The 23,344-nt window shown below is 60.9% G+C and overlaps 1 protein-coding gene and 1 long non-coding RNA gene across 10 annotated transcripts in view; one reads left to right on the plus strand and one right to left on the minus strand.

Moving 5' to 3' along the window:
* TSNARE1 (t-SNARE domain containing 1) overlaps window positions 1-23,344 on the plus strand; it is a 117,413-nt gene that overhangs the window by 48,989 nt on the left and 45,080 nt on the right. For 8 of the 9 annotated variants that reach the window (XR_009497077.1, NM_001082446.2, XM_059893308.1 and 5 more), the window contains 5 exon segments: window positions 109-178; window positions 4,359-4,449; window positions 5,765-5,839; window positions 6,313-6,372; window positions 12,668-12,826. Coding sequence is in view for 8 of the 9 variants with exons in the window: in NM_001082446.2 (NP_001075915.1) it covers window positions 109-178; window positions 4,359-4,449; window positions 5,765-5,839; window positions 6,313-6,372; window positions 12,668-12,826 (455 nt within the window). In the remaining variant the exon portion in view is untranslated. 9 annotated transcript variants of the gene reach the window in all.
* LOC112449591 (uncharacterized) lies at window positions 7,630-11,666 on the minus strand. Its single transcript, XR_003038181.2, has 3 exons — window positions 11,186-11,666; window positions 8,213-8,284; window positions 7,630-8,005 (listed from the first exon to the last, which is right to left on the minus strand). It is a non-coding gene; the product is annotated as an uncharacterized lncRNA (long non-coding RNA).

Consider the following 23,344-nt stretch of genomic DNA (forward strand, 5'->3'; position numbering starts at 1 on the left):
AGCCTTGGCACCCACATCCCCGGGCAGAGGCAGGGTGGGTGGCTCACCTGAGTGGGGACCGCCTGGTGGAGCTCTGGCTGCCCTTGACCCTGGCCCCTTCTCCCGCAGTGACCTCCTTGGAGCAGAGCCTCCAGTCCCTGGGGATGCCAGGTGACACGCAGGAGCTGCGGGACAGCCTGTGAGTGTGTGCAGTGCCCGTGGGTGTGCACGGGTGTGCCTTGCACCACCCAGCACACCACCCTCTCCGCACAGCAGCCCCTCAGCTGGGTGGGCGCGGGTGTCATTCCAGCAGGGGCTCAGCCACGCCCACGACGCCTTTGTGACACACCTGTGCACAGGCATGCTTCCGTGGGGGTCACATCCCTCGCTCACTGTTCGCCTCGCTGACTGTGCCCACACTTGCATACGACACACCAGAGCACACAGAGGGCCGCACACTGTGAACACCCCTGTGGGGACTCTACATGACACAGGCTGCCATTGGCACGGCCAGTGTGCAGATGGTGGGCACGCAGCTGGACGGGGGGGCGCTGTGTGCTTGGGGTGGCCTCTGGGGGCCCCCCAGCTCTTCTCTCAGGCTGGGTCGGGCTGTGTCGGGCTGCTCTGGGGTGAGGTTCTGCTCCCTCAGGGTCAGGGCTCTGGAAGAGAAAGCCTGGCCAGCATGGCCAAGGCTGCCAGGCCCTTCTCAGGGCATCCTGGGGGCCACCGTGGGGGCCACCCTGGAGCCCTGCGGGCTGTGATCCCAGCGTGGCTTGGAGTGGGGGCTCCTTAAGGAGGAGGCCTGCGTCTGAGCCCTTGAGCCCTTGGCCTGAGCCATCCTGCGTGGGCAGGGGTGCTGGGGGTGGTGGACCGCAGGAGCCGGGAGGGGCGCAGGCTGCGGCCGGGACCGCGTGTCTCTTCCTGGCATTGGCGTCCACGGGAGAGGCCAGGGCCTCTCTCCCGGGCGGCCTCCATCTTAAACCTGTCCAGCTCAGAGGAGGCACTGGGGCCTGTAGGTCCTGGGGAGGCTGGGTGCTTGGGCAGAGCTGAGCCTGGTGCCCCAGTGGAGGGATGCAAGGACCTGTCCCCCGAGCACTGTGCCTGCACCCAAGGACCTTCCCGGTCCTGCTCCGTGGCTGTCCAGCTTTGCCAGCCCCCCCTCCCCTCGACACCGCCACCCCCTGCTCTGCAGGGCTCCTGGGATGGAGGCTGCCCTGTAGTCTGTGGGCCATGTGGGGCCTCCCCGACACCCCCACCATTGCTCATGGCCGGACGAGCAGTCCAGGGCCCCCAGAGGAGAACCTGTCCTGTGGTGACATGTTTGATGGCTGGTCCCCGGGAGCAGGAACCCCAGGGACCAGTGCCTGCAGATGCCTCCTTGTCAGGTCTCAGCAAGTGCCCGCCTTCAGCAGCTGCCCCATGTCTCTGAGATCCCTGGCTGGCCCCTCGCAGGGCATCTTATGGTTGGGGGATCCTGGACGGGCGCCTGGCTGCACTCCGAGGTCTGGGCTGGTCACCTGTGGGCTCAGTGTTTTCTGCCCTGGTGATTCCTGATGCTCCGGAGTTAGCAGTTATGGCAGCAGAACAGGACTTCCTCAGGGCAGGACTCATACCTGCCCTCGGCTCCTTGCATCCTGCCAACACCCTGGAGAGGAGGAGGGCAGGCAGTGTTCTTCCCATTTTACGGAGGAGCACTCTGTGGCTGAGACTGGACACAGGGCCAGGCCACGCCTCTCGGTGGGCCCCACACACCCCACACACCCGCTGCACCTCTCGGTGGGCCCCACACACCCACTCGTCCTCCCTGCTGTCTCTCCATGCTCGCAGGCTGGGACCGCCCTGCCCACTCTCTGCCTGCCGGCCCGCCCTTCCATTCTCCCTTCCGTCAGTCCACCTGTCCTCCCTGCCGTCCATCCACCGACTGCCTCGCCCAGTCTCGGGGTCCAGAACGAGGCACCCGAGGGCCCTTGGCAGATTTTGTGTGCAATTCTGTTGTAAATCAGTCTTGGAGTTTCCTTTTTGAAGTAGCCTGCATTGTTTTCCGATTGTGGAAGTAGCATATGCTCCCTGTGGGAACTTGGACGCCCAGGACATCGGAGGAAGCGCTGTGAGAGTGTTTTGCTGTTTCCTGCCAGCCTCTCAAGTCCATAGGCGTTTTGTAGAATCGCATTTAAGTGAATAGTGTTCTAGATCCCACTTTTGACGCTGGGGATTGGGGGTGCGCGTGCCCCCGTCACACACTGGGACCACGCCCCTCAGGGGCGCAGACTCACTGTCTGGCGTGCGTGGTGCTGAGCTGAGGCGCTCGGGCTCCTCCATCTTCAGCGTCAGGAACCGCCATGAGAAAGTGTGGGCCTCCTGTGCTGCCGCCTGGGGGCCCCTGGGGTGGTGTCCCTGGGCTTAGGCGGGTGCTTTTCCCAACCCTGGCCCAGTGGGCGGAGGGTGTCATCACCGGTGGTTTGGAGAGGGGTGCGGGCCCTTCCCTGGACACCTCCGGCTCTCCCCGTAGCCTCAGCTTCCAGGTCCCCAACCTGCTTCGTGCCTTCCTGGCCGCTTGCACCCCCAGGTCCCCTAGCCCTCTTACCCTTTCTCCCCGCCGGGCGGCCCCTGACCAGACTGCCTACCCCGTTGGTCCTGGCCTTCCAGAGCCTTCTGTGACCCCTGCCCTGGGGGAACCTGTGTATCTTCTGGACTGTTAGCATTTCCAGATGACTTGAGACCAGCGCAGGGTTTTCAAGTCTGTGTTTGCTCCACGTTGACAGTTGCTAGCTCTTTTATTTGGCCAAGAAAGGACGTTAAAAAAAAACAAGTACACTATGATCCATTGTGCCATTAAAAAAAGGCATTTCAGTGGTTGGGATCTGATCACAGGAGGAAAGACAGTCTTTCAGATTGAGTAAGTATAGGTAGTTTCACAAGAGGCTTACAGGGTTGAACCTGTTTTCCTCATCTTACATGAGACAGGGGTGGGCTTGGTCATCCTTGTCGCCCGCCATGAGTGGCCCGGTGCTGCCCCCAGCATGGGCTCCCAGACTGGCCGAGGTGGCCCGGTTAGTGACGGTGGGGCTTGTCGGCATCAGCCCAGGGCACTGCTGGGCCCCTCGGGAAGGGCTGCTGAGTGGATGGTCCTTCCAGGAGCCCTGGGCAGGAGGTCTGCCCCATGGCCTCAGCTCTCCGATGGACCATGTCCAGCCACATGCCAAATTCCTCCCTTTTGCTCCTCAGTGTGGCCTGGCTGGGCCCCTTCCTGGTCGGGGTCAGCTCCTTCACCCGAGCCTCCAGCCTTCCCTCCACAGCCACGGCTGCCCATCATCCCCTTTGTGTGTGATGCCACTGCTGGCATGGCCTGCCTACCCTGCCCCAGCTCCACCTGTAGCCAGCCCGCCCCTCCTCTTGCAGACATGCCAGGCTGGGGTGCTGGGCCCTGGGCTGCCTGTGTATCTGGCCTCAGAGCCCCTCCCTGGACACAGAGGGTGTAAGGTGGGAGTCCAGGCTGATACTCTTTAAATACGATTATGCCACTTCTCAAAGGGACCAACCTTTGAATACCTTGGCACCTTTTTCAGTGCTTACTTGAGCTCTCCATGTGGTTGCATTTGGGGTGATTCTGTTTCACTTGTCACTGTCCCGAGACAGCGCCGTGTTGTCTCATCACTGAAGCTTGTGGAGTCTAACGTCAGCGTGTACATCCTCCAGCACTGCCCATCTTTTCTGAAGTTGCTTTGCATACTTCCGATTGGCAGGTTCTCTGGTGTCTGCCCCTGGGGCCAGGCCAGGGCCCTGCCCTTGCTTGGGCCTGTGAGCCCGCAGGACACCTGTGGACGGGGTCTGCCCAGAGTCACTCTGTCCACAGGGCCTGAGGTCAGCCTGGTCTTTTCAGCCCTCTGAGGTCACACTCAGAATCTTAAACCGAAGGTCTGGCAGAGACCCTGGGCCAGGGTTCCCGTGTTCCTGGATCTGGAGCTGGGCCTCTCACTGTGGCCCCTGGAGGGACGAGCTGTCCTCAGCGCTGGGCCTGGGGCCGTATCTGCGGCCACCCTGCTTCCTGGCCCCAACCAGTGCTGACCCCAGGGGCCCCTGCGTAGGGAGGGCTCATGGCTGGGCCCAGGGGGTGCAGGAGCTGCGGCTGTGTGCAGGGGCCCTGGGGGCCTAGGGACGCTGGCCTGAGCTTACGGCGTCATGTCTTCCACACCTCACCTACCCCCTTGGGTTGCTCCCTCTCGCCCGCCCCTTCCTGGGCCCGTCCACTCCGGCTGCTCTGCCTGGCTTCCCCCTCCCCCAACGAGCCCCTGCCCACCCTGCTGCCTGCTGTGTCATTGCCCTTTCCTGCTGCCCCTCCCCCATCTTCTCCCCCTGCACCCCCGTGCCCGCCCCCCCAGGCACACGGTGCAGCAGGAGACCAACCGCACGATCGCGGCCAGCGCCGGCGCCCTGAAGCAGACGGCCGAGCTCCTGCGGGGCTGCCCCCAGGTACGTCCCAGGGACTGGAGGGCGGAGGGGGCCTGGGCAGAGGGTGGGGCGAAGGATGCCGAACACGCAGCCGCTCGGGCAGAGTGTGCGGGTTCCACCATTCGCTGGGCACCAGCGCAGGCTGGACAGTGGTGCGGGTGCCCGGTGGCCCCAGGCCATGCGCCCTCAGAGGGCAGGCCTAGCAGAGCTGGTCTCACCAGCCGTGGCTGGCCTGCTGCTTCCCCTGCAGCTCCTTCCTGCCTCTTGGCTTGCGTGGGGTGCGTGGTGGCAGTGAAGGCTGGGTTTGGGACTGGAGATGCAGGGCCTGGGGAGTGTCGCGGCCCTCCCAGCAGCTGATGGGAGGCGCTGGGGCAGCAGGGGCCTGGGAGCCTGTGTCTGAGTCCTGGTTGCAGGGCCTGAGACTGGCACGGCTCCGTGGTGCTGACGCTGCCTGCTGAGAAGAGGGTGGGGCTCCTGGTGGTCTGGCAGTGCCAGGATCTAGGGCCTGCCTTCCTATCCCTCGTGCATCCGTATGTTCTGAGTGCTGGCTCTGTGCCAGGCGTCATTCTGAGACTGGGGAGCAGAGGTGAACAGGAGACGAGGTCTCTTTCCATTGTGAGGGCAGAGGCCGTGTGTGAGTGCTGAGGTGCTGGGGGGCGGATGGCCGGTTTGCTGCCTGCGGTTCTGATGTGGGTGTGAGACGCAGCCTCACCTGTGGTTAGGTGCTTCAGGGCTCGGCTCCGCCCCCCACGTGACCTTAAGCTCGGGCCTGAGACCTCCTGAGCTGTCAGGTCAGGTCAGCTCTCAGGGGTCGTAACACCTCTCCCCGGAGTGCTTTGTTCTGGGGACCGGACAGGCATAGCATGTGGGAGCTGCAGGCCGCGTGGATAGTGTGGACGGGGCAGGGGGTGTGTGTGTGTGTGTGTGTCGTGGTTAGTGTGGACGGTGTGTGTGTGTGTGTGTCCTCTTGGTTAGTGAGGACAGTTTGTGTGTGTGTGTGTGTCCTCGTGGTTAGTGAGGACAGTGTGTGTGTGTGTGTGTGTGTGTGTGTGTGTGTGTGTGTGTGTGTATTGGGTGGAGATGGTGTCCGTGGTGATGCTGGCTGTGCCCCCGGAGCCTTTGCTGGCCTTCCAGAGGATGGAGGTGGTGGTAAAGTAGGCGGGGTGAGCCCAGCTCTAATGACGGAGGGAGTGGAGATGCCCGTGAGGCTGGGGGTGGATGTGGTGCAGGTGCCAGGCAGGCCGGGAGGGGCCCGGGAGTGTGCCCAGGGATGGAGGCACGGCAGGGACGGGATGCGGCCTCGGCCGACTGTTGAAGCTCCATTGTCTCTTTGCAGCAGGAGCGTCTTCAGCTAGACCGCCTGAAAACTCAGCTGTCAGACGCCGTCCAGCGCTATGGAGTGGTGCAGAAGGTGAGGCCCCCAGCAGATGCCCTGAGCACCTGCCCTGGGCCAGCCTGGGACAGTCCCATTCCGCAAAGCAGCGGGGGGCCGCCTTGCAGACCTTTGACGGTTGCCAGGACCCGGCTGGTGTGACCTCAGTATGTGTGCAGTGAGGGACGTTTCCTCTGGACTGCTGCCCCAGAGGGTCCTCACCGGAGTCCCCTGGAGGTCGGAAGACAGGTGTGTCTGTGCCTCCGCCCCCGCCCAGTGTGTGGGAAGAGGCCGCCCGGCAGATTGTCCGCAGAGCCCTCAGGCAGCAGATTGTCCGCAGAGCCCTGGGCAGCAAATTGTCCGCAGAGCCCTGGGCAGCCCCGCTCACCTGGAGCTGAAAGTGCTTCACTGTTGATCGTTGTCCAGTATTTCGTGTTGATCTGACCATCTCTTCTCTCTTCCCCACTTTTTCTGTTCTCCCCACCTCCCTCCTCTTGTACTTTATCCAACAGAAAATTGCAGAGAAGTCCAGAGCACTGCTTCCCACGGCACAGAGGGGCGGCAAGCAGCAGGTAGGTGCTGAGTACTTACTGTGGTCAGTGGGTGTTAGGGGACAGCATATAATCCATGCCCTTGGGACTCCAGGGAAGGGCAGGGAGGACCAAGCTCTTACTGTATAGCACAGAGAGCTATATTCTATTCATAGATTTAAATATGTATGTGAGAAAGGAAGTGTGAAAATCAGTGATCCAATTCTCAATCTCAAGTAGCTAGAATAACAACAAAAAATTAAATCCAAAGAAAATACGTAGGAAAAAGCAGAAACCAATGAAATATAAAATAGATGCACAACAGACAAACTCAACAAAGCGAAAGGTCAGTTCTTTACGATGAGTAATGAAATTAAGTCCTATAAGATTAATCAAAATACAGAGAGAAAATACAAATTACTAGTATCAAGAATGAAAATACATATGTTATTAAAGCTTCTAAAAATGAAAAAAGTAATAAGATAATATGAGCAACTTATGCCTATCAATTTAACAACTTAATGAAATACAAATTTTTAAAGAAAAATGTAACTTACCAAGATGTGTAAAAAATATGGAAAGTGCAGTATTTATTAAAGAAATGGAATCCATAATTTAAAAACATCCTAGCAATTAAACTTCAGACCAGATGGCTTTAGTGATGAGTTCTCTCAAATATTTGGGGAATAAGTAATACCAGTTTATACAAACACTTACATACAGTATAAAAAAAGAATACCTCTTACCTTGCTTTATGAGGCTAGTAAATTTTAATTCCAAATTCTTATGAGGACTTTGCAAGAAAGAAAACAAGATGTCTTATAAGCCTAGAAGCAAAGACTCCTAACCAAAATATTTAAAAAAAAAATTCTTTATTTGGCTGCACTGGTCTTAGCTGTGGTGTGTGGGATCTCATTCCTTGACCAGAGATTGATCCCAGGCACACTGCATTGGCAGCGTGGAGTCTTAGCCATTGGATCACCAGGGAAGTCCCCTAACCAAAGTATTAATAAACCAAGTCTAGCAATGCATCGGAGAAGGCGATGGCACCCCACTCCAGTACTCTCGCCTGGAAAATCCCATGGATGGAGGCGCCTGGTGGGCTGCAGTCCATGGGGTTGCTAAGGGTCGGACACGACTGAGCGACTTCACTTTCACTTTTCACTTTCATGCATGGAAGAAGGAAATGGTAACTCACTCCAGTGTTCTTGCCTGGAGAATCCAGGGACGGGGGAGCCTGGTGGGCTGCCGTCTATGGGGTCACACAGAGTCGGACACAAGTGAAGTGACTTAGCAGCAGCAGCAATGCATAGAAGGATAATACACCATTCTAAAATGGGATTTATTCTAGGAGTGCAAGATTGGTTTACATTCAGAAATAATCAGAATAATTTATCACGTTAATACAGTAAGTAAGAATATCTACTTGATCATCTCAATAGACATGGAAGAGCATTTGGTAAAATTCAGCATCCACTTAGGGAGATGCAAAATTTTCCACAAACGAGTACTAAGTAGAAATGCCTTTAGTCTGATAGAGTGTGTCTTCAAAAGTCCAGCAGTCAGCAGTGGCCTTGCTGGTGAGATGGTAAAACCTTTGCTCCTGAGAGTGCGGCTGAGACATGGTGTCCAGCACCGTTGCTTCTGTTCTTCAGTGTGCCGCAGGGAATATCTGCTACAGTAAGACAGGAGAAAGAAGGAAAAGATGCAGAACCACAGACAACATGATTGTGTGACTACAAAGTCTGAATGAGTCTGGCAGAACTTAGAATTAATAAGTGAATGTAACAGGATTTCTGTTACCACGTTAATGTGCAAGAAAATACTGTGGGTGCCAGCAAAAGACAATTTGGAAATGATGTTAAAAAGAGACAGCACTTACCATAGCATCAAAACTAGGAAGAAACGTACGACCAGTTGTTTAAGCCTCTATATAGGAAACTGCAAAACATGACTGAAGAGAGATTACAGAAGATTAGATGACGGAGGGGCACACTGTGTGTGTAGACTGGAAAGTTTGGTGTACAAAGAAGTCGGTCCTCACTGAGTGGGTCTATACGTTCAACACAATCCAGATAAAAAGCCTAGCAGGTTTTGAATGTGTGTGTAAATTGTCAAGCTGATTACAAAATGTACATGGAAATATACAGGGCCCCAAATAATGAAGACAGTTTTGAAGAACAGAACTGGAGGATTTACACTCCCAGGTATCAGAACACAACCTCGAACTATAGATATTAAAACAGTGTGGTATTTGCCGACGGCTAAGCTAACAGACCGGTGGGAGCAGAGCCGCGTGTGGACGCAGACGCACACGTACGTCGTTGCCTGGGCAGTGTGAGGCACACTGCTGCACAGTGGGAGATGCAGGGTCTGCACAGGGCTTGATGCTGATCAGCCGATGGCTGAGCTGGGGAGGGTCCTGTCGGGCACACGGCAAGTACAGGTCCAAACATGCCACCCTCTGGTCTCTGTGTCGGAGCTGGTGGGGAGCAGCGTGCAGGACCAGACATGCTCGCAGGCGGCAGCCGGCTCAGGCCGTGCAGACCTTCCAGGCCAGGGCCATTGCTCTGTGGACAGAGAGGCACTGGAGGACTCTGGGCACCAGGCTGCCACCCCCAGCAGATCCTTCCCCTTAGCTTGCCCGGCTCAGACTGCCCACCGGGATCACAGATCTGGATATGAACAGTACGGCAGTGAAGTGTCTGGAAGCTGCCCTTGGAGGCTGTCGTCCTCTCACACAGATGAAAACTCACTTACTGTGAAGAAGAGGTGGTAAAGTTGACTTTGTTAAAGTCTGGACACCCCTGAGAGTGAAGAGGCGGCCCACAGAACGAGCAGAGGCACTTGCACAACGCACATCTGAGAAGGATTTATGTCCACGATGTGTGCAGATCTCCTAAAAATTGTGAGTGCAGATGGCTGCATACCAACATAAAAGGGCGAACGCCTTGGGGGCACATTGCAAAGGGGACGTTGGAATGGCTGATGAGCACTTGGATGTGCTCAGCGTGTGTCGTTGGAATCACACAGAGAGAACCCACAGTGCTGCATCTCTGCACACCTAGCACCCACCAACAGCTGAAAAGAACAGGTGAAAACCCGGGAGAAGGCCGCGTGCCTGGGAAGCTGTGGAGCAGCTGGAGAGCTCACGCACTGGACGGGAGTGTGCGTGGCGCCCCTACTCTGGTCGCTGAACGTGTCTGTGGAGTGAAAGGTCTTCCTGCCTCGGCCTTGCAGCTCCTCCCAGGTGTGTACCCAGTGGAAAGTCACGTCAAAGAACGCTGAGCACAGCGCGACACGCAGCAGCTGACGCCTGGGGGAGAGCCAGCCCAGAGCATTTGTGCTGAGTCCGTGCGTGGAAGACTGGCAGCAGAGGGGATCGTGGCCAGCAAGTCCTGGCGACCTCTCAGACACGTGCTGAGCACAGAGGACAGAGGTCCAAACGGGCCGGAGCAACAGGCAGAGTCAGAAGCCAGACAGCCCTTGCTTGGGGTGGTGTCCTGAGTAGGGGCCTGGAATGTCTGTATCTTGACCTGGAAGTCTTTCCTTGGTTAAAGTTCACAGACCTGTCCACGTATGATTTGTGCCTTCAACTGCTCATGCCCTGTTTCAGTAGAATGTTTCCTAAAGGGGAAGAGAACGGCCAACAGTGCTTCCGAGAAGTTATGAAAGGTGATTTCCAGAAAATTTCGCAAGCTGTAGTGGATTAGCTGACACTGCAGATTCAGCCCAGGGATGCTGTTGCACTGATGCTCCAGACTTTGGGGCCTCCATCTGCAGGCTGGTGGTCCCTGGCAGGAGTAGGGGTGCCCACCTGTTCTCCAAGCCGAGCGCCGGCGTTCCTGGAAGCAGGTCGACCTCCTTGGCTGTGTTGGCTGCTACCTCAACTGGGTTCTGGCTCAGCCTCCAACCTGGGTCAGGCCCAGCCGGTGGGCAGCCCCTGGGGGCTCCTGGGCCGGCTGCTGTCCCCAGGCAGGGCGGAGCCTGTCTCTCACCAGAAACGCTCTCCAGCGTGCCTTGCCAGCGCCAGTGCGGCGTGTGGTCCCCGGAGCCCCGTGTTCCCGGGCTACAGCAGCAGAGACCACCTCACTTGCACATCTGCAGGGGGCTCTTTAGTCATGTGTCCCCCTCAGAGCCGCACCCCGGCGGTGGCTCCGTTACTTAACACAGGGCCGGGGAAGGATTGAGTGTCTCGCCAGTCCTTTGTTCTGGGCTTTGCGGAGCTCCCAGAGATGTCCATCAGCTGACCACAGCCTTTGCTGTTTGGAGGAATGGACGACCAGTCTTGGGGCTGCTGCATAGAAGCTGTGTTTCCCAAGAGTGAGACCAGCTCTCGTCCTGACCCCTGCCCTCCTGCCCGGGTCACGGATACTCCCTTGCGGACCCCTGGGTCAGAGTTTGCGAGACAGTGGCCTGTTTCCCAGAGCTCCTGAGAGCCCTGGGTCCTGCCTGGCTGCTCACTGGCCTCCCCGAACCCTCACTGGGCTCCATCTCTTCTCACGGGAAAGTGCTTGGCCCCCCTCCCACCCAGCAGTCATATTGGATTGTTGGATCATGGGTGTGAAACGGACATGTCAGAACAGGACCCAAGCCCTTGGCCTTGGAGCGAAGAGAAAGCCGCCTTTGTTGGCTGCCTTGTGAGCTGGAAAACCATCCCCCGGCCGCGTCCTGTGCTGCGGCCCCAGTGCCCTGGCAGCAAACCCTAATTCTGGCTTCAGAGCTCAAGACCCAGACCAAGGCTTTGTAAGAAGACAGGGTGCTTTCTGATCATTCAGGAGGGGTCTGGGCAGGGCCAGCCGCCTCTCCTTCCCTGGTCCCTTGTCCTGAGCCGCTTGGGGAGGGCGGGTCATACCTGTGGGGGCCAGGGCGTGCACCCACGCCTGCAGGGAGGCTGGCCCCCTCTCCTGTGCTTTCCGGGGGCTTCCGTGGAACCAGACTCCAGGCGGCCGGACGTGGAACCTTGTGCACTTGCTCACGTTGTGCGTCTGAGTCACTGTCGCTGGCCCGCCCACGCTCCTGGTTGTGCTCCCAGCCCATACTGGCCAGGTTCTGCTCATGGCAGGGCTGCTGAGGGTGCGTCTGTGCCTCAGTCGCTGGGTGCATGGCCTGGGCTCTTCCCACGGGAGGTGCCCCAGGTCAGTGGAATCAGTGGAGCTCAGGGCCAGGTGGCCTGTTCTGGAGCAGCCTCTGCTGCAGGGAGGGGTGTACTGTCGGGGTCCCTTGCAGGCACAGGGCCCCCCTTGCCCCATGACTCACTCGCATGGGGACTTCCGGCACCCCATGGCCCCTGACTGGGGCTTTCACACATGCTTCCTGGTCGGGGCCTCGCCCTCATCCCCGTCCACCCTGTCCACGGCTCTGGACACAGCCCCATCACATGGACACGAAGGCTGAGGTGGGAGAAGTTAAGAATGAGCCAGGTCACACAGCTCATCAGCAGAGCTGAGCATTCCCAGTCCCCTCGCCTTGGGGGCCTGGGGTGTGCCGTCTGCGAGGGGCCCCAGGTGCCGTTCCTCCTGCTGGGAGTGCGGGTGTGCCCGGCAGGGGTGGGGTGGACACAGGCCACGGACCACAGGTGTGGGCCGCTGTTCCCGTCTGGCGGAGGAGAAGGTTGAGGCTGAGTGCATGTGACAGACCTGGGCCTCCGGCAGGGCCGGTTCCGGGCCTGACCTGACACGCCCCACAGCCCAGGCGGGGCTGGGGCCGCAGAGAAGAGGAAGTGCGGGCATACGGCCTGGCCCCGGCCGCCACCAGCTGCTGCCCGCTTTGGCACCGCTCGCTTCCTCCGCCCACAGCGGGAGGGGAGGTGATAATTGCCACCTTGGACGAGGAGTGCTCGTCAACAGAGTTTTTAGATCTTTTATTTTATATTCATCCATCCACGTGTTTATTTATGTAAAGGCCTCCCTGGCTCTGGGGATGAGGTGAACACGTGGTCTGGAGGGAGTGCACTGGCTCTGGGAGGAGGATGGCTGCATGTGGATGCGCTCCCTATGACCATGGGGCGCGTGCCCACCCTCCTTGGGCCCGCTGCAGCCAGGCCTGGGACGGCCCGCGCTGAGCGCTCAGGCTGCGGGCAGGGGCCCAGTATCTGCCCCCCATCACGGCGGCCCCAGCACCCGCGGCCCTGTGGGGCAGCCCCGACTGACAGGCTGGGGCCCGGTGTCTGCCCCCCATCATGGCGGCCCCAGCACCCGCAGCCCTGTGCGGCAGCCCCGACTGACAGGCTGGGGCCCAGCCCCTGCAGAGCCGGGCTGGGGGCTCCCGGGTGCCTGGTGTGGGCCTGGCCCGGCGGCAGTAGGCTGTGCAGTAATGGTGGTCTGTGTCTCGGCAGAGTCCCCAGGCCGCCTTTGCTGAGCTGGCTGACGACGAGAAGATCTTCAACGGGGGCGATGGTGTGTGGCCGGGCCACGAGCAGGCGCTGCTTCCCGAGATCACCGAGGAGGACCTGGAGGCCATCCGGCTGCGCGAGGAGGCCATCCTACAGATTGAGGTGTGGCTTCGTGCACGGGCAAGCATGCACGCGTGTGTGCACGCAGGATCCGCCTGAGTCCTGGCCGTGGCCACTCTCGGCATGCCACCAGTGGGGGTTAGGCTGTCCCATGCCCAGCACACCCAGGCCTGCTCCCGTCCGAGCCCAGGGCGTGGGACCTCTGCTCGCTGGACCTCGCCTGAGCTTGGCCACGTGGGCCACCCATGGAGGGCGCAGAGTCCGGGGAGCGCGTGTCTTGTCCCCGCCCGCCTGTGTTTACCAGCAGGGTCAGCCGTCTGACCTGGAGCCCGGAGCCCATGCCTGGGGGGCACAGCCAGTCCCCAGGGCTGCCTCCATCACTGCACACGGAGGTTTCCAGAGGGTGTTCTGCTCTGATGAGGCCCTTCAACAACCAGAACAGTTTCCCTAGGATAGTGTTTGAGTGGTTGAGTGAACTGCCGGAACTGAACCGGTGATTTGGTGGGGCTGCGAGCAGGTGGCGGTGGTGCTGGGGGTCCGACCTTGGGGCGGGGGCGGGGCCGCTGGTTTCTTCCGCTAGTTGGTATGTGTGTAATGCACGCCGCCAGACGTTCCCCTCGCCAGGTATGGTCTCTGACAGCTGCCAGAGGTGTGCAGGCCCCTGGGTGGGTGTGCAAGGGTATGAGTGGACATGCAGGAGCAGGTGTGCAGGCGAGTGTGCAAGCTGGTGAGTGTGCGTGTGCGCCGGGGCCTGCCTCCTGCTGTGGGAAATGTGTGTATTAGGACGTGGCTCTCGGGGTGCTCGGTTCTCTTGGTGGTGACCCCGCGCCCCTGAGCGTGCGTTTCCTCCTCCCTCAGGGCCCCGGTTTTACCTGCAGGAAGAGGTGCTGGGGGCCTGCCTGCCCCCCAGACCCCAGGAGCTGTGTTTCTGGAACAGAGTTTCCCTGAAGCATCTTCTTTTAGAAAAACGGGAAATTGGGCTAAAAAACTGAGTCACAGGACCCGTCACTGTGTCTGCAGTGGGCAGGTCTGCACTCCTGAGGGCGGTGGACGCCCCCCTGACTGCTGCCCCCTGCCCCACTCTGCCCAGCAGAGCCCCCCCCAACACACACACACACTCCACTGCTAGAGAGGAAGGCGGCGCACGGCCGTCTTGGAAGGCAGGCCTCTCCTTGCCGAGCTGCTCCAGGAAGGACTGGACACACAGACGTCCTTTCCTGCCGGTGGCACACGAGACCTGCTTTCCCCGAGAGCTCAGAACAGTCAGGGGCCCTTGTGCCACAGCTTGGGGGGCTGGCAGGCCTGTGGCGAGAGGGACCCGCTGCTGCTTCAGCTCAAGAACTGAAGCCCTCTTAGGAGGACCCTCGGCCGCACTGAGGTCAGGCCGCCTTGGTGGGATGAGGGGCTCCAGGGTTGACGTGGCCTTGGCCAGGCGTGCAGGGCACAGAGGTGCAGGCTCCATCACAGGGCCCGGCTTGGGGACACAGGTGGGTGGGGTGACCCCCTGGAAATGGGGGGAGCTCCTGAGCAGGGGCGGGCTCCACTCTGAGATCCAAGACCCAGCAGGTCGTCGGGTTGGTTTGCTCAGGGGGTTGCCTGTGCCTTGACGGCCTCTCGTGGCTGACACGCTGCAGGAGGGGACCCCAAGGTGGGGTTAGGGAGGCCCAGGCACTGCCAGCCCGTCCTCGTCTGAGCAGTGACTATGGTGGGTTCACGGGGGCCGTGGATAGGACCTGAGGCCAGCCTCGCCGTTCCGTTGTGTCCTCACCTGTGTGTGGGTGACGCCGTGTGCAACAAGCGTCGGCTGGAGGGTGATGGCCTGGGATTGCGGTCAGCATCCCTGGTCTCCTCCCTGCCTCCCTCGTCCCTCCTCCCCTCCCTCCCCCCGCCCCGTCATCTTTGGAAATGGGAAAAACAGACAGATTGTCGTTGGCCATCACACAGCCCCCGCCAGGTTTGCAGCTGTCCTGATACCAGCACGCAGGTCTGGGAGGAGGCTAGGCAGCCTGGCGCCTGCCTGTGGCAGCAGAAGCCCGTCCCGGAGTGGGTGGCGGCCCCCGCCCCTCCAGGGGCACCTGAGCCCCACTGCCCAGGCTTCTCGAGGTTGTCCGTCCGGGTCTGCAGGGCCGGGCTGCCGTGAGCAGAGCCCTGGGGAGGGGCTGTGGGAGCAGCATCGGGCCAACACATGGGGCATTTCTCTCCCTGGCCACTGCAGAGTGTTTCCATGTGGCCACTGCTTACTGCACCCCAACTCTGCCTCCACGTTCCCGGGGGCGCTGCACATGTGTGGTTTATGCACGCACAGCATCGCTGGATGGAGGGAGACCTGTGGTCCCAGAGCCCCTCGGAGGCCCTGGGCTGCCCTCAGGGACCTCTCTATTGGCTGGGCGGAGGGGTGTGAACAGATGGGAAAACCAAGGCCCGAAAAGTGGGATTACAATCGGAGCCAGAGGCTCGCCGCCTCACGTCCCTTCGTGTTCCTCTCTGTTTTCTGCCTCCTGGCCCGTGATGGGTGTTTTCATGGCGGGTGCCGGGCCGGGAACAGCCTGGTGCTGATGGGGGCAGACTGACGGGTCCACTCCCTGCCCCTCCTCCCCCAGGTCAGTCTCTGGACAAAAGGAGGCTTCGGGTGCCTTGTCCTGACTTTAGGTCCAAGTCTCTGCTAGCCGGCTCGGTGACCTGGGTCTTGCTGCTTGCCTCGGTCGTTGCTTCTGTGAGACGGGTGGGTCAGGGCACCTGGGCTTGGGGCCGGGGTCAGGTGGTGAGTGGGCAGGAGGCTGAGGGCTGCTGGGGCCACTGTTGATTCTGGGCCCTTGCCTGGCTCAGTGGCCCCTGGACCTGCCCAGTTAGGTTTCAGACGAGGGTGTCTTGCTATCTGGGGGGGTGGGCGCCTTGAGGACCTCCACCCAACCTCCCGGGGCAGCCCATCCCCTGGCAGCACCAAGTGTCCTCCGAGGCCCCCTAGGGGCTCTCCGTCTGTGGGCGGATGAGATGCCCCCGCCGCCCTCTCCCCTCTTGCCCCGCAGGCCCCCCAACCCCGTGCTGGGCTCCTGTGCCAGGCTGAGGGGAGCTCAGAGCCCGCAGGAGCCAGGCCTGTGGGCGGGCTGCTGCGACGGGTGGGTGCGCACAGGGCCCTCTGGGGCGCCTCTGGGGCTCCTCCTCCCGCCCTGACTAAGCTGCTCTCTGGCCTCCCAATCGGGGGCCCCTCTCTGACGTTGGTCCCAGGTGAGTCAGCACGTGGACCCCAAAACTCCCAGGGCCCCAAGGGTCGGGGTATAGGTGTCACTGGGGGACACTCAGGTCATGGGCTGGGGATGCTTGGCAGACAAAGTGGGGCAACCCCGGTCCCCCGTGGCAACCCCTGCAGCTCAGGCCGAGATGGGGGCTGGGAGACAGGGTGGGCCGCTCCCGAGGGGCAGGGGTATGCCTGCCAGTCCCCTTCCCTGGGAGACCACCCTCCCAGAGAGCGGGGACAGGGCCTCCAGAATGGCCTTCTCCCGGGGGCAAGGACGTCTCTGGCCAGCGGCTTGCCCAGTGTCCCCACTGTGGCAGCTGGCTCGCTTAGTGGGCCTTCGGCACATTTGCTGTTGGCCAGATGCTAACGGGTGACCCCCGCTCCGTCCCCGCAAGGCCGCCCCCCACTCTGCAGGCCCCACAGGGCGCTGTGCTCCTGCTGCCCTCCGGCTGGCTCTCGGGCACGTCCTCACGGGTCCTCTGGGGGGCGGCCCTCTCCAGCCCTGGAGCGGTGTGGCCCCGCCTCGCAGACCTGGGCTCCTCGCTGCCCCCTAAGTGGGCTCCCTTGTCCACCCCCCTCAGTGGGGCCGAGGTCGCTGGGCCAGGACCTGGCCAGTGCGTCCCTCCTCCCCCGCCCCGAGCCTGGACCCTGCTGACACTTCAGCACCTGTTCCCTTTTATTTTCAGGTTTTGGCTCAAGTGTTCTGTATCTAAGGTTTCATTTCCCTGCATTGTCTAGTGTGCCGTGTAATTAAATATCTTGTTAACCATTCCTCTTCTGCAGGAGACTGTAAGCCCCATGGAGGCAGGGGTGTTGGCTGTTTTAGTCTGGCTGTGTTCCTGCACCTGCAGGATGCCTGGCACTGCCTGGACTCTCAGGCCCTTTCTCTGGGACAGACAGAGGGAGGGGCTGGGGGGATGGATGGGTGGCGGGGGATGGATGGATAGATGGGGATGTGGATGGATGGATGGATGGTGGGGGTGTGGATGGATGGATGGGTGTAGGGGTGTGGATGGTGGGGGACGGATGGATGGTAGGGGTGTGAATGGATGGATGGATGGTGGGGGTGTGGATGGTGGGGGATGGATGGATGGGGATGTGGATGGATGGATGGGGGATGGATGGATGGATGGTGGGGGTGTGGATGGTGGGGGATGGATGGATGGTGGGGGTGTGGATGGTGGGAGATGGACGGATGGATGGGGATGTGGGTGGATGGGTGGGGGATGGATGGATGGGGATGGATGGATGGTTGGATGGTTGGGGTGTGGATGGTGGGGGATGGATGGATGGATGGGGATGTGGATGGATGGATGGGGGATGGATGGATGAATGGTGGGGGTGTGGATGGTAGGGGTGTGGATGGTGGGGGATGGATGGATGGATGGGGATGTGGATGGGTGGATGGGGGATGGATGGATGGATGGTGGGGGTGTGGATGGTGGGGGATGGATGGATGGATGGGGATGTGGATGGATGGGTGGGAGATGGATGGTTGGATGGTTGGGGTGTGGATGGTGGGGGATGGATGGATGGATGGGGGATGGATGGATGAATGGTGGGGGTGTGGATGGTGGGGGATGGATGGATGGTGGGGGTGTGGATGGATGGTGGGGGTGGATTATTGGGGGATGGATGGATGGTAGGGGGTGGATGATGGGGGTGGATGGTGGTTGGCGGATGTGGATGGATGGATGGTGGGGATGGGTGAATGGTAGGGGTGGATGATGGATGGGGATGGATGGATGAATGGTGGGGGTTGGATGGATGGTGGGGGATGGATGGATGGTGGGGGAGGGTAGATGGTGGGGGTGGATGGTGGTTGGCAGATGTGGATGGATGGATGGTTGGGGGTGTGGATGGTGGGGGATGGATGGATGGATGGTGGGAGAGGATGAGGGAGGGGTGGGTGGATGGTTGAGGGTGGGTGGGTGGCAACTGAATGAGAAACTTTACGTGTTGGGACTCCACAGAAGATTTGTGTTTTAATAAGAGGGCTCTGCTGCCTGTGCGTCTGCAGCCCACACAGAAGCCTGGGAGCACAAGCACCCTGTGCTCCAGATTTACTGAAGCCTAGGTGGAAGCTGGAAGCAGGCGCATCACTTGGCTGGGCCTGGCGGCTTGTGTGAGGCAGAGCCGGGACTGTGGCCAGCGCCCGGCTTGAGAGCGGGGCCGTCCTGACGGCGGTGCTCTGCTGTCTCTTCCTGGCGGAGGGTGTGGCAGGGCCCTGAGGCCTCCTGTGTGAAGCCCAGAGCCCAGGAGCCTGTCCGTGAGGCCCAGCTCTGCCTCCCACGTGGTCACTCAGCTCTGGTCGAGGCAGGTTCTTGCTCTCTGGAGGACAGGGCAGGGCCGGGTCTCCCCAGGGGTAGGAGGAGGTTGAATGAGACGGGACTGTGCCCCCAGCCACTGCCAGTGTGTAGCGGACTTGCCAAGGCACTGGTCTGGCCACCTGGGGTGGACCAGAGTTGCCTGTGGGCTCCCAGTAGGGTCTGCCGCGGTCTGCCCTGCCCGGGCCCCCTCTGCCCAGCCCATCGCACCTGCGCTTACCTGCGCCCCTGTGCTCCCGACCCCTCCTGGGCTGCTGAGTCACCTGACCCAGGTGTGCAGCTCGCTCACCAGCTGCTCTGTTGCCATGGCTACCTGGCAGGCCGAGGGAGCAGGCTGGGGTGAGGAGGGGGCCTGGCCGCTCTCCCTGTAGCTGGTGTGGTAAAGCTGAAGCCCAGGGGGAGGATGATCTGGCCAGAATCTAGCTATAAATATGGGAATCAATCAATAAACAAAGTTTGGCTGTTCCATTAGCTGGAACAGTCGTCTCTGTAGGTGGATGGTTGCCAAGATCCTAATTATGAGGAGAGATTGCGTGGTAGAGAAAAATGCAGCGGTATTTTCTTTCCTTTCGTGGTTAAAAGTGGAGGGAACACACGCACACACAGACACGCGCGCCGACGTTTTATTATGTCCTTGCAAGGCTGTTATTCCTCAGTGCCAGTAAAAGAGGAGAGAAGATTCCGTGAGAGCTTTTAATGAGTTCTAGTTTTAGAAGCAATCAGGATAATAATTGCATGATTTAAACATTTACTAAGTTAAGGTGTTTTTTTCGTCTCTCCCGCTCCCCGGTGCCCACGCCTGGGCACACGGCTCCCGGTCCCTGCCGCCCTCATGCGCCACAGCTGGGGCTGCCCCTGGGGGCTCCATCCCGGCAGCTTTGGGGGCTTCTGGGCTCCCGGCATGGCCCCCCGTGGCCCGCCTGGCCTTGAGCTCAGACCCCGGGCCTGAGGCCTGGCCTTCTGCCTGGCTGCCCCCAGGGGCTCCATTCTGGTGGCTCTGGGGGCTTCTGAGCTCCCAGAATGGCCCCCCGTGGCCTGCCTGGCCTTGAGATCAGACCCTGGGCCTGAGGCCTGGCCTTCCGCCTGGCTGCCTTCGGGGGCTCCATCCCGCTGGCTCTAGGGGCTTCTGGGCTTCTGGCATGGCCCCCCGTGGCCCACCTGGCCTTCCGCCTGGCTCCGGGCCTGAGGCCTGGCCTTCTGCCTGGTTCCTGGTGGGTGCGGGCTCTGGCATGTCCCGCTTTTCCCTCAGCACCCTCCGTCAGGAGCTGAGCCTGCTCAGGTGCCCAGCATGGTGACCACGCTTCCCTGCTGGTTACCTGTGTCCTGACGCTGCTGCTCAGCGTGCAGGCTGCTCCTCTGCGTGCCCACCGTCAGCTCCCCCGACAGGCGTACCCTGGGCTCTGGGAGTGGTCTGGAGGGGGAGCTGCAGGCCAAGGAGGGCCTCCACGGGCAGAGGGCCCAGGGCTGGGGTGGGACTGTGGCCTTGGACTACCGAGGCCGGTTCTCTACTCTTGGGCCATTATGGTGGGGCTCCTTGCCCCAGACCTCCTGGAGGGCGGGGGCTGTATGCCCACAGGCTGATGTGCCTGGGAGCTGGGACCCAGCGCCCTGGAGCCAGACTGGTCGACTCTGAGATCACCTAGGAGGCTGCTGCCTGGGGGTCCCGGAGGGGTCTGACCCCAGGCTCGCCTGCCATCCTCTCCCCACAGTCTGGCCTGCTCTGCCTGGAGGGTGCCCCCTGCTGACCCCTCACAGCGGCTCACAGCTGGGGGTCAGGCCTCAGGTGTGCCTGCGGGCCAGCCTGCTGCTGGGGCGGTGTCCCCCGAGTCCGCCCTTGCTTCCTCGGCCGCCAAGCTGGCGGAGACGCGCTGCAGTCCAGGGCCCTGGGACACCCCCACTCCCCTTATTCCCTCCAAGGTGGCTTGCTTCCTTCTTGAGCAAGAGCTGGGGTTGCTCTTTATTCAAAAGGATAATTCCAGTGGTTGGGGGGCTCTTGAGCCAGGAGAACGCTGTGACAGACCTGCGAACCCTGGAGTGCTGGGACTCCCGCTGTCTTCTGCAGGGGCGGGGGCGGGGAAGCAGAGTGGAAGGGCTCTGGCCTGGGGCGTGTCCTTGCGGCCCGGGTTCTGAGAGGAGCCAGCTCAGACTCGGCCAGCACACCTCCCATCCTGACAGGTCAGGGGGCCGGTCAGCGGTTGGTTCGGCTCACCACGGGAACACACAGAGCAGGTGTTAGGGGTGTGGGCCCCCCTCAACCGGGGGAGTTGGTGGCGGAGGTGAGTGGGGAAGGGGTCTCTGTAGTAGGCGGTTCCCGGGGCACAGAGAGGGGGCCGGGGGCCCAGCCTGAGCGTCTATTCCAGAGGGTAGTTAGTTCATCCCTGGACGACTCAGAGGGTCACAGGCCTGAGGGCAAAGCAGGGCCCCAGGACAGCCTGCTGGGGACATGGGCCGTCATGCTTCTCAGTGTCAGCTGAGAGGTGGGCACAAGTCAGCATCGGAGTCTCGGGCATCATCAGAAGAGGGAAAGAAAAGAAAAGATAGCACTAAGTCGTGTCCAACTCCTGCAGTCCCATGAACTGTAGCCCGCCAGGCTCCTCTGTCCATGGGATTCTCCAGGCAAGAATACTGGAGTGGGTTGCCATTCCCTTCTCCAAGGAGGGGAGCTGGGAACCAAGAAGCATGCCAGTGTCAAAGGTCACGTCCACGTCCAAGAGGCTGGTGAATGGAAACCTCCCTGGCGGTGGTCTTTTGACGACGACCTTCTGGAGACGGGATGCCATGCCCTTGGCATGATGTCTGGTGGGCGGGGGGGTGTGTCACCCACACGAGGCTCCCCCGGAGCTGCTGCTCTGTGGATCTGGGGCGCTGGGGGCATCTCGGTTCACGCCTGTGGGCCAGGTCAGTGCTGCTCTGCTGGGCCAGCCAGGAGCAGCCAGCACTCTGGCAGCAGCCACCTGGCTCCAGACCGACCCCGTGCATGCGCCGCCGGGCATGGCGGGTGTGGAGGGCGGGTGGAGGGGGCCTGGGAGCGACCCCAGGCCCCAGATGGCTGGGCCGGCACTGGCTCCTGTCCGCCATCCGCAGCCGCAGCCCTGACAGTGTTCGTGGGGTTGTTTTCTACAGAAGCGTGGTGTGGGGAGGGACCATGGAGGGGGTGGCCCCCATGTGTCTGCAGCAGTTAGAGATTAGCTTTGGCCACTGCATCTCCTGAAGTGGGAGGCCTCTCTTTAAGCCCTGAAGGGAGCTGGACTGGGGACCTGCTGTCCCACCCAGGCAGTCCCGGGTTCTTGGGGTCAGTGCTACTCGGACAAGGAGCACCTGCCCCAGTAGCCGTGTGTCCCCGTCAGAGCCGGGCCACAGCTGTGTGCCACTGCTCCAGCTTCCGCCCCTATGCACCTGGGCAGGCAGCCTGTGGTCCTGGGCCCCCAGAGACCCCAGGCTTGTGGCCCTGCTTGCCACCCCTCCCACCCTCTCCTTCCCTGAGACACTGTCCCTGTGCCCGGGGGAAGGGGTCCACCACACGCGTGCTGAGTTCACCAGCGGCTGGGGCAGGAGGCCTCCCAAGAGTGAGCCTGCCGTCCCTGGTGCTGTTTAGGGGTCCGGACTGCCGGGGCTGCCCGGCTCCTGGTGAGCAGGGGTGTCCCAGGAGAGCCCCTTAACCTCTGGTGCTGGCTTCCCTGCCTGCCCGGCGGTGACCTCATGCAGCCAGGGGAGACTGAGCACCTTAAAAGGCCCCTTTGGAGCCCCCGAGTCCAAGACTCGGGACCCCCCAGGCTTCTGCCCACGGTGCAGGCTCAGTGGCTGAGGTCGAGGCTGGCCATCTGGACGCCTTGGGGCGGGGACCTGGAAGAGTGGGGAGGTGGGCTTATGTCGGTGAGGTCTGGCTGAGGCCGAGGCCGTCACGGGTGGCCTCAGGGTCTGGACCTTTGGGTTGCACCTGAGTTCAGCCTTCCCACCAGCAGCCTCGTCCAGGGAGGGCTGTGGGGATGCAGATCCCAGAAGTGGGTCCAGGCCAGAGGCCGCCCAAGGCCCCACACTCATCACCACCTTCCCGGCCGTGGCCCGGTTCCCGCAGAGCCACCGCCTCTGCTGTGTGTAAGCCCGGTAATTGAATTGCGATTGATAGTACTTGTCGGTTTAAGATCATGCTAATTGCTTCATTTCCCAGAACACTCCTAAAAAGAAAATGAATCTCCCTGCGATATTTAGCAGTGGGGTGAAATGACCCTGGTGGAAATGAATCCAGGGTCCTGATGGGCTGCAGGGTGGTGGACGGCGGGCAGGGGCGTGGTGCCTGCATCTCAGAGGTGTTGGAGGGGCCTCCCCTCCTGGCTCTACCCTGGCCACGCGCCCAGCACCGAGGGAGGAGGCTTGGATTTGCTGGGTGGTAGGTGTGGGGACTTGACTCCTAGGTGAGCCGCTTTGCCCAGGGTCACCTGGCTGGCCAGTGGAGAAGCCATCTCCTGCAGGGAAGGGGCTCAAGTCAGCGGGCATTGGTGCCAACCCCCGCCCTCCCCCTTTCTGAGAGGCCCTTCTCGAAGCCCTGTGACCTCAGTGCGCCCAGCACAGCCCCAGGCGTGTGCTCTGTAAGTGGCATGCCCGCATCCTTCATTCACATCACTTCTGCTTTGTTGGGCGAGTGGAGTTAAGATAGAGGAGGGTGGCAAGGAGAACGCAAGCGGCCAGCACGATGAGCAGGGTGGGATGTACCCCAGAGTCTCCGGGTCCAAGTTCTGCTTCTTACCCCACTCACTAGCTTCAAGAAGTTCCTCAGTCTTCAGACAGCAGAGGGGCTTCCGTCCATCCACTGTCCACTATTCTGTCCATCCAGCCATCTACCCGTCAGTTTCGCTTCCATCCGCCATCCATCTATCCATCCACTGTTCATCTCTCCGTTCATCCACCCATCCAGTTCAGCATCCATCCGTCCACTGTCCGTCCACCCACCGCCCAGCACCCACCTGCCCACCATCCACTATTCATCCATCCACCATCTAC

Source organism: Bos taurus, chromosome 14 (assembly GCF_002263795.3).
Source record: "Bos taurus isolate L1 Dominette 01449 registration number 42190680 breed Hereford chromosome 14, ARS-UCD2.0, whole genome shotgun sequence".
Classification (NCBI taxonomy): domain Eukaryota; kingdom Metazoa; phylum Chordata; class Mammalia; order Artiodactyla; family Bovidae; genus Bos; species Bos taurus.